At 25.6% G+C, this 18367-nt stretch overlaps 2 protein-coding genes across 2 annotated transcripts; one reads left to right on the plus strand and one right to left on the minus strand.

The window, feature by feature from the left end:
- The first annotated feature begins 818 nt into the window (after positions 1-818).
- On the plus strand, positions 819-1515 carry LOC150026002 (uncharacterized). Its single transcript, XM_090305171.1, has one exon. It carries the CDS (start codon positions 844-846, stop codon positions 1195-1197), a length of 354 nt encoding a protein of 117 aa, XP_090161297.1. The 5' UTR covers positions 819-843; the 3' UTR covers positions 1198-1515.
- A 5382-nt stretch (positions 1516-6897) lies between these two features.
- LOC137828290 (protein CENTRORADIALIS-like) lies at positions 6898-8433 on the minus strand. Its single transcript, XM_068634786.2, has 4 exons — positions 8018-8433; positions 7761-7822; positions 7352-7392; positions 6898-7254 (listed from the first exon to the last, which is right to left on the minus strand). The coding sequence occupies exons 1-4, from the start codon at positions 8216-8218 to the stop codon at positions 7037-7039; spliced, it is 522 nt and encodes a 173-aa protein (XP_068490887.1). The 5' UTR covers positions 8219-8433; the 3' UTR covers positions 6898-7036.
- Positions 8434-18367: the final 9934 nt, after the last annotated feature.

The raw sequence follows: 18367 nt of genomic DNA on the forward strand, positions 1-18367 counted from the left end.
TTAGATATAAATATATATAATAAAAAAAATTATAATTAAATAATATAAAAAATATTAAAATAATAATATTAAGAATTGTAATATAATTATATATAAAAAAAATTGTCACCTCCTCAGTCTCGTGTTTCCATTTTCGGACTCCTTAATTGTTTTTGTTCGCTACTACTACACACCACCACTGGGTTCATAATCATTTTCCCTCAATCCATATTCTAAATTTATCTCCCTTAAACATGTGAAGTATTTCATATAAATTTTAAAATAATTATTTAACGTTTCGTCCATAGATAAATTGAGTCCAAATTGGTGTTGTCAATGTGGCCTGCTTCTACTTTTAGAAATTTATGACTTCTAACTATAAGCCATATACGACAAAGCTTGAATGTGAGTTTGGTCACTTGTGTGTTGGTTGTTGTTTCTCCCATGTCCAAATCATCACAATTTTTTCTTTTAGATTTCTATGAATCTTTTAGTTGTAAGTTAGAAAAAGAAAAGTGGAACTCTTCCATTGCTACTTCATTACCATTTAACAATGGCATGAGTTTACGATTCTGTTGGGTAGGTAGCTCTACGTTTGACTTCATATGTTATGATTTTGGTGAAAGTGAATAAAATATAAGTCAGCAGCAGGAGCGTTGAATTATGGTGGAGCAGCTCAGAGGACTATTTGATTCTCTGAAAACATATTGCTAACATAATCACCTCTCTCTTTGATCCTTTTTGACCGTTGCACATTTGTTGGGGAGCGTTATACTTGCCACCATCCACCTCAACATCATCAAATTGCCACTATATATATGCATGTTATGTTACATGTTATGTTACAGTATTCCCAAGGAGACCATGGCAACTTCTTCACTTAGAGCTTCAGAACATCATGGAAAAGTTTCCGAAACTTTTGAACTGGAAGAGGAAGAGGATCTGTTTGAGATTGACCTTGAGGCTGTGAACTGTGTTTCACCACCTGGTTTCTGGGAAAGTTGCTACACTTCGACAGGGAACATTGCACTTTTGGCGAATTGTTTGCTACCAAAATCTGATGTCTCAAGTGCTGTTCCAGTAGTGTGTTGTGCAGGGAAGAGCAGTGTTGTGTTGATTGCAGAGGCCACATCGTTGGGGGAGTATCTTAGGCTACCGTTCTTGGGGATTATACACCAGAAAATGGAACCGCAGTTTCATTTCCAATTTCAGCGATAGCAAGAGACTTGTAATATCTGATTGCAAGTTTTATACATGTTGGGATTTTAATTTTAATTAAAGAAGAGGAAAATATCTACATAGTTGTTTTTTATATACGGTACTTTTTCTTCATTATACTTTATGAAGAGAAATCTTTACATTGAGAAATATTTTGAAAATCTGCTTCTTCGACATTTTAGATATGATAAGAATTGAAAAGCATTCTTGCTTTCATGATCTTTTCAGTCTTTTACATGTTTTTTTCTATGTTGAATCATAGTTGTGTTCCTTCCCTTTTCTCTTTAATGAAATTCCGAGGAAGAGTTGACAATTTTTTTTATCCTGAATACTAAAAACAAAACAAAAATTTGTGTCATTAGATATTATTTGAAATCATGCATACCCCTTTGTCTTTAAATTAAAAAGTAAATTTAAAGGAGTAAATTTGAGAAAAAAATAAAGTTATTTGAATTAAGATATATAAAGTGAAAAGTGAAAAAAAATTATGAAAATTTGTAAGTGAAATGACGTGGAATTGAAATTGAAATTATTTTTAATGGATAAAAGTATAGCATTATAAATTTGTCCTTGTATTTAAAATAATTTAAAAAATATGATTAATATATTTCTTTTTCATTGATAATAATAAATATAATAAATAAAAGTATTTGAGGATATTTTATATCCTATTACAAATAAAAAAATTCTGATAAAAGAAAGTCATCCACACATCTGATTAGTCTTGATCTATGTAACATTGACAGACACTGATACGATACAGGACACGAAAATACGTATAATATCTAAAAATGTTTATCATAACTGGTTCAAAATGATTTGTTTTTTATTTTTATAATCATAATAAAAATTTATACAATAAGTTTGAGTTTTTAGAAAATTAATGTATTTTTCCTTTTTAAAATTGTATTAGAACAGTACTAGAATTGTCAGAAATTCAATAAATACTTTTTGAATTTGATACTTCACGAATACATGTCCTACAAATGTCATACAGAGTGTCGGTATTTGGTGTTTGATATGAGTATCTAACATCAATACGTCATTTAAGAAAAGTGTCTAAGTTTGATTGGTGCTGATGATTCCAAACACATAAAAAAAATAAATCTGTATCCAAACCGTAAAAGACAACAAACTATCAAGAACCACTGCTAATATGCATAGTGTTTGGGAATATGAGATTATACATTTCAAATCAAACCCACTAGTATTTCTTTGCCCATTCTCTGCTAGCTCTAGACAATACATTCCATAGGCTTGAACAATTTTTTTAATCATTTAATAATTGATTGACTATAACTTTCACATATTTTTAAGTCACGTTATCGGGAAATAAAAATAATAAAATATATATATATATATATATATATATATATTTTAATAAAAGTTTTTATGTTACACATCTCTAATTTAGAAACTATTTTTTTTTAGTTTTTAAAATGGTCTTTAATTTAGTCACTATATTAACTAATTATTTTTTTTTGTAAAAATTGATTTCTATTTCATGATTTTCGATATATATATATATATATATATATATATTATTTTTTCACAATCTATATATAAAAAAACTAACACTACTAACAAAATATTTAAAAAAAAAACCAATTTTAAATACTATTTTAGAGATAAAAAAATATTGGTATCCAAATTAGTTTTTAAATTGTTATTTAATGAGTTACATATGTTTTAGCTACCAATTATCTAGATTTTAAAGTTGATAACTAAAATTTTGATAGTTAATTAAATAACTATTTATCAATAATAGAAACTAATTTAGATATTAATAATTTTTGTCTCTAAAATTGATTTTTCTTTAATGATTTTCTAGTAATAGTGTTATTAATGTATATTTTACACATGTATTTATATAACATCTATAATTTTTCTTCTAAAAATTACAAAACTCAAATTAAAATCATACTAAACTTTTCTATAAATTACTTACGTTCAAACTTTTTTGTTTCCTTTCCAATCAAAATTAATATTAATTTCAAAAAATTTAAATACTTATTTAAATTTAATTATTTTTATTTTTTTCTCTTACCCTCTTTTTTTCTATTTTGAAAAGGAAATTAAAAAAAAAAGTCCGACCGGAATGTAGCTCTAATAATAAAATTTTGATAGGTTTTGTAGCACTAGAAGATCTTGAAAATATCAAATTCCTAACATGATGAAAGGGGTCAGCTTAATTAATCAAAGTAGAGAAGGGTTTATTTCAATATATAATAAAAGGTTTATTCTGGAGAAAACTTCTGTAATTTGTATCTAATGAGCAGCTAGGTCTTACTTGGGGGCTCCTTTGGTTTCGTGTCAGATTTTGCCATTAATTATACATACAACGAGTGAAGCCAAGTCAATTCCTAGACCCTTGTTAGGTTTTGATGTAGAACAATCTCGGAGAGATATTCATCTAAGAACTTGGTTTTGTTAGTTTAATTTTTACAGACGCTAAAAAATAAAAATCAGAAGAATCTGATACCAGAAGCTAGAGATAATGTTTGGTTAGGGTAAAAAAGGTTTAAACGTAGGTTTGCCAGTTTCATGGGAGTTTCATAGTTGTTTATTTATTCTAGTTTCCTGTTACTGAATAAAGTAGAGTATGCAGCAGCTAGCAATGTAGGGTTATAAAAAAACCAATGGATGCGGAAAAGGAAGTAGAAGTACAACATATGTGTCTTCTATCTGGTTTGCGTAGTACACACCATTGGAGTGGATACGAATGAACTCACTACACAGTTTCTATCCCTAGGTTTCGATGCCTCAGTCAAGATAATGTTTTGAAGAGACATAAGAAAGACACTTCAATTCCTTTCTTTTATATATCAAGCTAAGGAATTTATATACAACTAGAGACCACATCGTCTACCGTGCATAAAAAACAAAAAAAATACTAAAATGGTGTACTAGTAAACAATTTTTATTTTAAACAAATTGTAAATTTCATTAGGCTTCAATTCAATATTTTGGAACATTCTTATACTTTGAGTTGTTATTACATAATTTTTTTAATACTAATAATAATTGATGAGTAAAAAAGTATAATAATGTCATACGAGTGTATTTTCTACCATTTGCATGATAGCTAAGGAGGGATATTAAACAAAGTTGGTCTTAATTGTATTTATTATTTAAGTTTTTATCCAGATTCATCTCATGCATTAGTCCAATTCTTAATTTTCTTAATTTCACATTATGAAAATGTTTTATCAATATTTTTTCATTGTGAAAAATTAAAAGGATGATGAAGTTTGTCACATTTTCTACCATTTACGTGTTATATCGAGTTTTGCATTATAAAAGAATATCGAGTTTTGCATCTTTTATAATGACTAACAATCTTTTAAACTGAGGTTTTATTGGCAAGTACTATAATACTTTAGAAGGGGTCATTTATTTCTTTCTCACCATTATTTTCATCAAGTTTCTTTTTGAATCATAATAATCCACATGTGAAACACACCTTTAATCCAACAAACTCATTATCAAGTCATTATCCTATAATTCACAATCAGCAGGTCATGCATATATCTTCTTGTACTCCATACTTATCACACATAATATCTTTTTTTGCTTTATAGTTGTAATTAGGTAACATGTTAACTTCTAAAAGCATCTCTGTCAACAACTCCAATAATTTTGTGAAATTTGTATCACTTTATCAATTTATTACTTTTAAACCGAATAATCTTAAAATTGCAAACAAATTAGTAAAATTATTACATCCTTAAATACAATTGTTGCTTCAATTATAATTTAAAGAATCATACCTGTGCTCTTTCACAATGTTCTTTGTCAACTTAATATCTAATATTTCTTAGTGTCATGTTTATATTGTATAACTCTTCAATACCAACTAGATGAACTGTCATGCTAAATTTTGTTTCTGAACTATCCTTCAACCAACCCAGTGTACCTTACAATTGTTAAAGAATTCAAACGCATCCAGATATGTGAGAAAGCTGAAGATTAAAAGGTGCAGAAGAGCTACGTTTTCTAGCTTACACAGTAAATAGAGGAACAAAAACTGAATGATTATATGGTCTGGTTAATTTTTTTTCTTTTTAATTTCATAAATGTCCAAAACCCTTATTCTTAATGCTTGTTGTTCTAAACAGTGACTGGAAAAGCTTATAGTTTAATAAGAAATGTATACTGTCTTTGTTTGTGTTTTGTATAAGAATTGGAGCATTGCTCATTTAATTTACTTAAATTTTTGCTGATAAAAACATATGGAATAAAATAGTTTTCCACCATTGTGTCATTTGCTTGAGACATGGGGAGGATTAAAAGGCACCACTGGATGAAGGCGAAGCTTCTCTCACACAAGCTTTACATAATTGAGCTTTGGAATATCTGATTCTTTACCTAAAATCTTGTCTGCACGATACTTTCAAAGCTATAATGCTCATCCTCCTAAATTTTCTGAAAAACCCTTTTTAACTGCCATGTTATATATTCCAAGCTGAAATATCCTATATGCTTTCTTGACTATATATATATATATATAGATATAGAAAACTGTCTGCGTTTTGATGCAAAACAGATTCACATCCATTAGAAGTTAGAGTAAGCAATTTTTGCATACTTCAATTATTAGGTGAGGTGAGAGAGTATTGGTCCACGTTAACAAATTCATTCCAACCGCATATAGTAGAGTCAGCAAATAAAAATTTATGCTTGGAATTTGGGTGTTGCTATATACTTTTCATAGCTTTACTTTTCTTTTCCCTATATACCTGACTTATCTCTAGCCAACATCAATTTTAAACAGATATTGCAGATAATTTATATAAATATTTTGTAAGTTATTAATAAAGACTTAGTCCCCTTTATCTAAAGTTTTCATACTCTTTTAACAATTTTCATGTTGAGTAAGTTCATGTCACAATTGTGTTGAAACTATCATATGAAGTGTATTTTGATATTCTTAATAGTCACTTAGTGATGCATACTTTCTGCTTTTGTTCAATCGAATTACGACTGAAAGATTTCATCATCTTCATTTATATTAATTTATTGAATTACACTCAGCAGTGTCAACTTCACAGTAAAGATATGGTTAATCAAATATTCAATATATATTTGGAAGCTTGCACTGGAAAGTTGCTCATGATTGAAGAGGTAGACAAAATTTCATTCCAATACAAAATTGACAAATAATTTGGTTTTTTGGAAGAAAAATTATTCAACCCTCTCGTACGTCGTACTATCATGTGTTAAAGATTCTAGTGAATCTCAGATCTCTGATTGATTACAAGTTAAAATTTTCAATTTATACGAAAGAAATAATAATTAACACTTAAAATTAGACTATATTATAATCTCTCCTCCTTGCTTAATCAAGATTCGTTTCCTTGCAAAAAACTTCCATTTCCACAGACTTTAAAAAAACAAGGAAACAAAGTGAATTTAAACTCTAGGTTACAGATAGAAATAAAAATTATTATTTCACATAGAAATATAAATCTCTAGGTTATAAGCATGATGGAACGGATAAGGATACATGCACCACCTTCAAATTAACTCAAATACGTGACATGGAGAATTGAAGAGAGCTCCATTTTTTATGAAGGGTTATATATAGTTATAGGAACGTTTAATTTCCACAACTCCACCCTTACGACACAACATAATTTTTCTCAACACCATGTATGATTTTTCACCAAACACAGATCAAAACACACACCCATCTAAATTTTATCTGCTTCAAAGAGTTAATAGAATAAAAGATAAGATTTCTGCAAGCTATTTGAAGGCACATGAGGGTTAGAACTGAAACTACTCACATATAGGCCCCTACGTGAAGATAACTTATTGAGTACATTGGTTAGCCATACTAGCGTCTTCTTGCAGCAGTTTCCCTCCGTGCATTGAAGTAGACAGCAGCAACAGGGAGGCCAAGATCGTTCTCAGATGAGAATTTGCGAGTGTTAAAGTGATCCCTTGAAGAGGGTGGAGTAACACACTGCCTACGTGTTTGTTGGAACAGGACAAACACAAACCTGTGTATCCCTATGTAAGGCTTTGGCATTTCATAGCTCACCAACACATTCCCTACCCAAAAAAGAAGGGTGCAAAATATGGATTAAGTATATATATGTGTGAGCATACATTTTTCATTTTTAGTAGATATTAATAGATAGAAAGTTACCAAATGAGGCATTTGTTGTGCCTGGAATGTCTGTCACCATCCTGCAAAAGGGCTCAATTTCAACCATTTAAATAGTCTAGGCTGAAACCTTAGAATTGCTTTGCTTTGTTTGCTTTGCACAGTAGTATATATATATATATATATATATATATATATATATATATATATATATATATATATATATATATATATTATATAACCTGAATTTTCTTAAGATTAATTCTACCAACGACTACACACCAAATTCTGAATGGCATTGACATTAATTCTTCTAAGTTTACTGTTTCAGAGTTTTTCCTTCTCTCATTTAGAATTGGTTTGGTTTTCAGGTAATGATGATACAGATTATTCAGCCAATAAATCAAGCAAAATATAAATGGTTAATTTCAGGCAATATCTATTCAAGTACCAGTGCAAATGCTCTCTCAGATAAGGGTCACTAGGGCCAGGAACATCTGGGTCTGTCATAATCTGCAAAGAGAAAAGGAGACATTTATTTCAAATGATTGAAGTTATGCGTACATGATTGAAGTTTCGAAAGAATTATGAATAAAAAAACACACATACATATAAAGTTCTTTTTTATTCAATAAAGAAAATAAAATGCGAGGAAAACGAGATTAAGGGGTTATAAAAATATACATATATGTGTGTGTATATATATACCAGTGTAAAGAAGGACCTCATATCTCCTCCACCAATCTCAACCCTGGGCCTTGTGGTGACTGTGGAAGGGAAGAGTTCACTGCCATTGTAGACTTGCTTCATACTGTAAGTCACAGTCATTTTTATGTTTGGAGTGAAAGAATCAAGAACATCTCCTATGACTCTCCCAATAACTAGTGGATCTGTCGATACCCTTGCCATCGTTACAGCAACAAGGAAAAAGAGGAAATAGAAGAGTGGGAAAAAAATAGAAAATATTACTTGATTAATGGTGAAGAAAATGGGAGCATGAACTACATATTTATATCCTCTCCAAGGCTACTATTAAGATAGGTTTCTCCTTTTTTTTTTCTTTTTAACAAAAATACATGTTTTGTTCTTCATCTTTTATCTTACTGTAGTTTTTTTAGCTTAACTTTTAGCAGTATTTTTCATTTTTTTACTATCTTAATTAATGAAATGCATGCATTTACGTGACATTGATGTTGTTAATTAACTGAGTCTTAATTGACAATTAAACATCTCAAAACCTGTCATTTTGAACGAAGAGGAAGAATAAAAGTTGCAGTAAATATAAATGAATAAATTGGTAAATTTTATTCCGGCACTGAGAAGAGAGAAGGTTGTTCTTTGTTCATTCTGTTCCTGTTTTACCTCTGCATATTCTCACGATTAATGTGGGTATAATTATACTTTACATGATAAATCTATTTATTAAATAGTAATTAAAATTAGAGAAAAAAAATTAATTAATTACTATAATAATTAAATTAAATATTATTTTAAAAATTAAAATATTATTTATATTTAAAATAATTTTTATTATTAATAAAAATTTATAGAATAATTTTAAATTGATATTTAAATTAACAGTTTTAGCTACTAATATTTTAAATTATAAATTAATCTTAATTAGTAATTTAAAAACTAATTTAAAATCTAAAATATTTGTTACTAAGATCTTGGTAACTAATAGTTAAATATCAATTTAAAAATTATTTTATACATTTTTATTAATAATAAAAATTATTTTATATACTAATAATTTTTTTAATTTTTAAAATTATCTCTAATTTAGTTCAATAGTAATTAATTATTTTGATTTTTAACATTAATTACAATTTAATTATTTTGTTGAGGTAGTGTTAATAAGATTAATTATTAACATTTTCCCCTCCTCCCCACTATGTTACCTAAAAAAATGTTGCAAAGCACATTTTTTATTCCATCAATACTCAAATAAGAATCATCTCTCAAAAACGTTGCTATATTTCGGTTAGAAATAAATCTATAAACTTTATGTCAAAGAAATCACTGTGAAAAGAGATTTTCAATTTCAATCATAATTTCTTTTAATACGGGCAAAATATTTCACTTTAAACTATATTACATACTCAATGTAAGAGAAAGAAGTTATGGTTAATATGGTTGATAAATAATCTTAATTTTAAAATGTATGATTCGAAATATAACTTTTAAATGTATGATTCGAGATATAATTTTTAAGTTATGAGTATAAATAAAATCCCATTATAGATATTGCTATCTAAATTTATCTCAATCCTTGACTAAAAGTTATTCCGGTTAAAAATAAATAGCAAGACAAAGTTTTCTAGGGTTGTTGAGGATAAGCTTGAAGATTCAGTGTTTGAAAACTAAAATTTGTAAATGACTTTCTGTATTATGAAGGTGTACAAAAATAAGAAAATTTAGATTCGTTGGTAGTAAAATTATCTGTTAAATTTTGTTTAATTTGAATCTTTATAATTAATTTCAAAAATCATAGTTTAAAATTGACTTGATGAATAGTGTTTGTTTTTTGTGTGTGACTCTGGTATATTAACTTAATTATTATCAGTGTAACCATTATTTATATATATATATATATATGTGTGTGTGAATTTCCATTCGGATACCGCTTTTAAAATAAAGAAAAGAGTTAATAATAAATTAAAAAGAGTTGGAAATGACGGTGTAGATGATGGAAGAGGTGAGTTGAATAAGAAACTTCTGAGAATTAACAGAAGTACGGAACTCCAACCTTGGAACTTCGTTCAAGAATTCTGAAAATTTAATATTTATAAATATGAGTAAAATATAAACAAATTTAATAAATTTTTGGGGAAGACCTTTAAGAGGTTATTTATAAATGGTAAAACATATAACTAAAATGCAAGAAATTTAATTAATGAAAAATTGACCTTTTAAAATTTTAAAACAATTATAAATATCATTAAATATTAAATACTAGTCTTTATTTAAAAGTTACATATAATATTATCAAATAAATTTATTGTTAAGAAAAAAATAATATATGTAATAAATGTGTTGCATCATACTATTAGTATAAAACTACGAGAGAGAAGAATCTATGCAAACAATTTCGTTTTTGTAAAATAAAAGCAGTGTTAACAAAACAATGACATTGAATATTCTTTATTTGTTTAATAAACAATTTATAATGAATATTTTTCATTAATAACATTGAATGAAAACTTATTATTATTATTATTATTATTATTAATGAAAATATTTATAAAAACCAAATATATCTTTTGAAATTCATAAAATATACATCATAAAATTAAAAAAAAATATCCAAAATAAATATATATACTCAACAAAATTATATTTGATTTTTTTAATCATAGAATATTTCATTGGCTGTATTGTTAATCTAAAAAAATTAATAAAATAGTCAATATATTCTCTTTATATTTTTAGAGATAATTATTATTAAAGTTAAACTTATCAGCATTATCCTAGTTTAAAGTTTTTACTCATGTTTTATATCAATGGAATAATCATTGTTATCAGGAATTTAGGTGTGTGGAGATTATGAGTATATAGTTTTTTTTTTTAATAAAGGTTGAACTATTATTTAAATACTTTTATATATTTAATTTTTTGTCAATAAAAAAAATATTTATAAATAAATAATAATATAAATTGTTTTTTAAATTTTAATATGTATATATTATATATAACTTTCCTCTTTCTGATTTAAAATATTTTCTTTTATATTTTTATTGTGAAATGAATTGTTGTTGAATGACATGTGAAAATAAAATAAAATGTATTGAAAAAAAAATAAGCTAAGTACATTTGTTTTATAAAATTGAATTAAATTTAAAGTTATTTTTTAATATAGTATCAAACTATTTATAAGCTATATTTATTGAACTGATGATGGAAAGGAATTAGATTAGGTTTAAAGTTTATTTATTATTAAAATGATAAATAAAACTATAAAGAATTTAATGCGTACTTACTTTAATAATATACATATATATATATATTCTAATGAATTAATAAAGTATTAGATTAGAAAAGTAATGAATAAAATATTAGTATCTATAATAAAAATATACTCCAAATAGGAGTAGTACAATTTGAATCTACCTGTCGATAATTTAGGGTTAGAAGCACATAAAATGTGTGGAATGCGAACGCTGACGTCATCAGTTTAGAGTGTTCGACAAGTGTCGAGAGCAATTTATACAGTCATACCCAAATCATTACACGTGTAGGTACATGAGTTGCAGCCAAAAATTGGGACACTCTTTGCTCTTCATAACCAAATGTTGAGGGAATCTAATACCCACATCAATTTTTATTAAAGATACTATCTTCTTTTCTAACCATAATACCAATGTTAATTTTATAAATATTTTATTATTGGATTAGCTAGTACTTTTAAAAGCATGCCAAATTCTTATTTTCTTACACTTTTACGGGTCTATAAACTAATTTTAAATTTTTTTATTATAAAAATAAACTTTAAATCTAATTTAATCTCATAAAACCTCTTAATGAAAAGTTTTAATCTCTACTTCAACAATTAATGTTATTAAGAAAATATAATTAAGATGAATATGTGATTTGAATTTAAGAAATATAATTAAGTATCGTAGGGGTCCATTGAATCGGTTGTTGATTGGGTAGTGGTTGGAGTCAGAAAAAGCAGTATGCGTAATAATGCATGTTCGTACATCCTACCTTTAGCAACTTGTCAAATCCTTTCTGTTTTATCACAGAATGAATCTTTTATTTCTTCTTCCAATAATATACTCTTAATAATTTTAATTATATTCATCATACAATATAAACTATATTAGATAATATGCATCGAAGATTCTATTTAATAATTTTATTTAAAGAATTTATCCCAACCATACTTTTAAAAAAAAATATCTCCTTATTGGGACTTGAGACCTTTCCTATAAATCAAATTTACATTCGGTCAACAAAACATTTATTTAATACTTTGAATATGAAAAAAATATTATACTTATGTTTCAAACATTTTTGTCTTCATTATAAGATGTTTTTAATTAAAAGTATGTTTTTCTAATAAACCACCATTTCACCCATATTTAATCACTACTCATTTTAAAATACCAATATGTACGTTCATATTCTAAAAAAAAAATACTTACTTTACAACTCATTTTAATAATATAATAATATGTTTTTAAATTATAAATAAAAAGACATGATTAAAATATTAATTTAATATATAATGTAAGTTGGAAATATGTCATATTTATTTTGTGAAAAATTTAAAACTTATTAAAAAATTAAAAAAAAATATATCAATGGTGTTTTATCTCAAAAAGGTAAATAATATTTTTTTTTCAATTGATTTAGTTTATATTATTTATAATTAATATTATTATTATTTCGTATATAATTTAACATTGTTCCGAAACTAAGGTTAAAGATAGTTTATATACTTCTTTATATTTAATTTGTAAAAAAAAATTAAAGATAAAATTGTAACAAATTTTATATATTTTTTATACTTTCAGACAATATCTTAAATAAAATAATTGATTTTAGTTATGTTATTTATCGGATTTTAGATTAAAAGATATGTGGCAATTAATATTATTATGACACTTATGGTATCCTATTTTGGTCTCATTAAAAGAAAGTCCTCTATTTTGATTTCCAATTTTCTAATTTATTATTTGATCTATATTCTCTCATTTTTCTTTTAAGGTGTCATTTCTCAAAACTGATTTATATTTTCTATCCATTTTCGTCTCTGTTTTCCCCTTCTTCTTATAGTATCTCTTTATTTACCACAAAAACAAGAAAGGCACGAAGTCTCAGTATTATTATATGAATTAATTTTTATAGTGTATTAATGATATTTATACACATACATTGCTTCATGTTTTTTACTACACATAAGTTTTTTAATATTCTTCATACATAATAGATCTCTTTCTGGTCCCCTACATTCTCTCTCGCGCACACACACACAAAGGGTTTAAAAAATTAATATCAATCAATATTTTCAAACAATAGTTGTTAACTAAAAAATATTTTAATATGAACTTATGCCCAACTTTAAATAATTAATTAATAAGATAATTGTGAAATAATGATAATGATTAGAAGTAATGAATTCTATAGTTTATATAAAAAATAATGAATTCTATATTTTTAAAGAGTTCAATATGTTTCTCGTTTCTCTCCTTATATTTAAAATTGATTTTCATTCTTAATTTAAATTTTATATCTCTTAAATACTAAATAAGAAAATGAAAACTACTAAAATCTTTTACATGATAAACACTGATAAAAATGCATTTTAATAATTTTTTACTATAATTAGGTAGTCCAAAATTTAGACTATAAATAAAGATTAATTTTACATTATAATACATGGAAAAAATTATTTAACCATTTTTAATATAATACATGTATTAAAAAAATCCTTTTAAAACTTAGTCACGTTTCTCACTTTCTTTGGCATGTGAGTAAAATTGAATAATAGTTAATTAGGTTATGTTTTTATATTCTAAATATTATAAACGAATATTTGTATTTTCAAAACCTTTTCTAAAATGATTCTTTTCTTACGGTGTTGGCTAAAAGAAAGAAGTATCTTAAACTATAAATAATTTATAGGAAATTAATTTAAATTTCAACATAAAATTTTATAAACTGATTTTAACGTGGTCAAATTCTCACATCAATCTTCCTGAGATAAAGTTTATTAAATAGCAAACTTTTTTTAAAAAATTTTAAGAGAAAAAACATTCCTGTTGGAGATCCCACATCAACTAGATATTAGAGTCTTTCATTGTATATAAGTGGGTGCAAACCTCAACCCTTCTGAGTCGGTTTTATGGGGTTGAGTTAGGCTTAAAATCCACTTCGTAATATGATATCAGAGTCATTTCGAGCCTATCCTAGCGAGTAATTGTTGGCCTTATCAGGCCACCCGCCATCGGACCACCCATAATATATAGTTCCACGCACGATTAGAGTCTTTCATTGTATATAAGTGGGTGCAAACCTCAACCCTCTGGGCCGGTTTTATGGAGTTGAGTTAGGCTTAAAGTCCACCTCGTAATAATTCCCAATGTAATTCATAAAAAATATTTTAATTTTCTAACTTATTTTTAATCTGTGTAAAGTTAATTTTATCTTATGATTTTTTAAAGTCTGTGTAGAAAAACTAATCTAAACATGTGATAAGTCTGAAATGTGCTTTATTGATTTTTTTTTATGTACTAAATGATTATGAAAGTTGAAGTACTTTTAGAATAATTTGAATTAAAAGTAGTTGTGATAAGAATGTAAAATTAAGTGAGAGATGAATGTTATAGGTGCATAGTTAGGGTTTAGAGGGAGACAAAAACGAGCTTATAATCCAATCCAGCTTCGACAACACAATGAGTCGCATGCAAGGGAACAGTGGAACATCATGGGGGAAGGAACCTTACAGGCTTACACCACAAATTACATTTTACTGCTTTCTGGGTGGCTACCTGAATATTCTTCTGTTCTTTGTCCCCATTCTTCTTCTTCTTTTTTTCTTTCTTTTTCTTTTCTTTTTAATTAGCTTGAGCTTTATACTTTAATTTCTTAAAGCTTGTCTCTCATCATCATAATGATAAGAAAAAGAAAAAACATTTAAATTTTGTAAGAAATAAGGCTTAGTTAAAATTGAGAGAAATTTGCAAATTGATTCAATAATTCAACAAGAGGGTTTTGATTTGCAAATCGGGTAATCAGAGTATTTGATTTGTTTTAGGTTATATGTTTATCTGTTTTTTAATGTTTTTTTTTCTGTCCTGGAGATTTCACATCGACTAGAGATTAAGATATTTCGTAGTATATAAGTGGGTGCAAACCTCACCTTATAAGTCGATTTTATGAGATTGAGTTAAATTTAAAGTTCACTTCTTAATATGGTATCAGAATTATTTAGAACCTATCATAGCGATGGTTTGTTGGGCTTATCAAGCCACTCGCTATCTGACCGTTATCAGACCACCATAATATATAGTCTCGTAGTATATAAGTGGTGGGTGCAAATCTCATCTTATAAGTTGTGGTTTTATGAGGTTGAGTTAGGTTTAAAGTCCACTTGTTAATATTTTACTTGAATTATAATGATTGAGAGTCTAAATACTCTCTTTTATTTAATTATTTTTTATTGATAAAAAATAGTAAAAAAAATATGTGCTTGCATGAAATAAAGAGAAAATATTTCTTTTGAGATGTTTACTTTAATTATTAACGTGTTATGTTCAATTTATGAATAAAATTATACGAGCATAATAGAAATGAAAGGAAAAGGAACCCTAACCCTAGAGGTCGCGAAGGTTCACAATAATATTTGTTTTTTTTTCTTTAAAATCTCCCATCCGCATATTTTCTCTAAGAAATCCACTCCATATTTAAAACAGGTGGTTTTGTTAAGTTTTGTGGATTGGTATTTATTAGTTATAATAGAATTATATATGTTAATTTTGGAAAAAAATTAAATTGATTTATTTGTACATGAGAAATTATTAATATTGTGTTGGGCTTTTTTATGTGAATAGAGTGTTTTAACTTGATCCGGTGTTTCTTCCTGTACCCATCAATGTTCTTCCTGCATTCTATCAATATAAAAAACGATTTATTCTATTTTGAAATGACTGGAAAAGGTTTTTCAGAATTTTTAGAAAGTATTTTCTAAATAAAATTTTCATAACGTGTATAATACGTTTCAAAATATGTTTTTTAAAATAATTTTGCTAGAATGTATTCTAAAATTATATCTTCAAAATGAAACCTAGTTCACTACAAGAAAATCATGAAATAAAAATAATTAGAGACTAAAAATAATTAATTGTGATAGTGACTAAATTAGAGATATTTTTTAGATTGAAATTTTTTTTAGCTTCTAAATTAGTTTCTATTATTGTTAAATAGTTTTTAAATTGGTATCTAATTAACAACTAAGACTTTTTTTAATTATAAAATATTTAGATTCTAAACTTGGTAGCTAATTAGATACCAATTTAAAAACCATTTAACAATAATAAAAACTAATTTAGAAACCGAAAGTTTTTTTAGTTTCTAAAATGATTTCTAATTTAGTCACTATAACCACTAATTATTATTTTTATCTAAATTTAGTTTCTATTTCATGATTATCTTGTAGTGGTTAGATGAAACATTTTAGTGATTTTAACTATTTATAAACAGGGATACCCATAAAGTATTTATTTTTAATTCACTTAATTCTTTGATAAAAAAAAAACTATTTAACAGGATGCATAAAGAAATTTGACGGCTCAATTCCCTATCTAGCACCATTTACATCATTATTTCCCTATCTAGCACCCTTTTGTTTTTATTTCCCTATCTAGCACTCTTTTATTTTTTATTTCCCTATCTAGCACCATTTTAAAAATAAATAAATAAATAATAAATTATTATTTTTTTAATAATTTTAATTTTGAATGCATTAAAAATAAATATTTTTAATGTTTAAAATAATTAGAAATATAATTAATGAATAAATAAATGAGTTTTTACAAAATAAAAATAAAAATGTTTAGTTTAAAATTATTTTTTTAAAAATGAAGAAAATAAAAAAATTAAACTCTACAACAACATAAAAGTTGAATCTATAAACATAAATTAGTATTTATTTTTATTATTATTGATGATGTAATCATGTTAATTTCAAGTAAAAAATACAGGACATATTTATAAAAAAAACCGAAGTCAATTAGTATTAATTAATAGTGGACACATAAATAATATTGAAGTGTTTACCTAAATGCAAAATTCTAAAAAAAACTAATACAAATGTTACACTTAATGCTTAAAAATGAGACCAAAAAAATAAGTATAGAAAATAAAAACAGCAACAATAAAATAAAAACAAAAAATAGATATAAATAAAGAATGACAGAAAAAAAAAATAACAACTAAAAACATAAAAGATATAAAATAAAGGCAAAACAAAATAAGATAAAGATAAAAGATATAAAAAAAATTCAAACAAGATAAAGATAAGAGATATAAGGCGATATTAAATAAGTATATGTTGATCATAAAAAGGAAAATAAATAAAAGATGATCATTCATTTGATATTTTTACATTTTTAAGCATTTTTAAATGCATTCAGTGTAGCATTAAGTGTAGCATTTGCATTAGCTTTTTTTTTAGAATTTTGCATTTAGGGTAGACACTTCAATATTATTTATGTGTTCACAGTTAATTAATACTAATTGACTTTGGTTTTTTAATAATTATGTCCTATATTTTTTACTTGAAATTAACATGATTATATCATCAATATCAATAATAATAAAAATAAATACTAATTTATGTTTATAGATTCAACTTTTATGTTGTTGTATAGTTTAATTTTTTATTTTCTTCATTTAAAAAAAAAATTTAAAGTAAACATTTTTAATTTATTACTTTTTTATTTTTATTTTGTAAAAATTCATTTATTTATTCATTAATTATATTTCTAATTATTTTAAACATTAAAAATATTTATTTTTTAATGCATTCAAAATTAAAATTATTAAAAAAATAATAATTTATTATTTATTTATTTATTTATTTTTAAAATGGTGCTAGATAGGGAAATAAAAAATAAAAAAGTGTTAGATAGGGAAATAAAAACAAAAGGGTGTTAGATAGGGAAATAAAGATGTAAATGGTGCTAGATAGGGAATTGAGCCAAATTTGACTGTTGCAGAAACACCCATCCATTTATTTAGTGGTTATTGAGAAGTTAGTGACATGGAGAGTTATATACAAAATATTGTTATGCTAACATAATCAATAAATACTGATTAATTTATATAAAAAATAATCATTATGTTTGTAAGGATCTAGAAAAATTACTTTAGAGTAGAATTGGTATATTTTAAATGACTCCTGAATAATTTTAAATGAAAAGGGCATATAAATATAAATTCAGGTTTTATTTTAAAAAGAACCACCATCTCTTTAGAAAGTTCTTTTCCTTTCCTCTCCCTTCTCTCTACAATTCTGACTTCCTCGTTCATCTGATCGACGATCAGAGTCCA

Source organism: Phaseolus vulgaris, chromosome 7 (assembly GCF_051622355.1).
Source record: "Phaseolus vulgaris cultivar YP4 chromosome 7, ASM5162235v1, whole genome shotgun sequence".
NCBI lineage: Eukaryota > Viridiplantae > Streptophyta > Magnoliopsida > Fabales > Fabaceae > Phaseolus > Phaseolus vulgaris.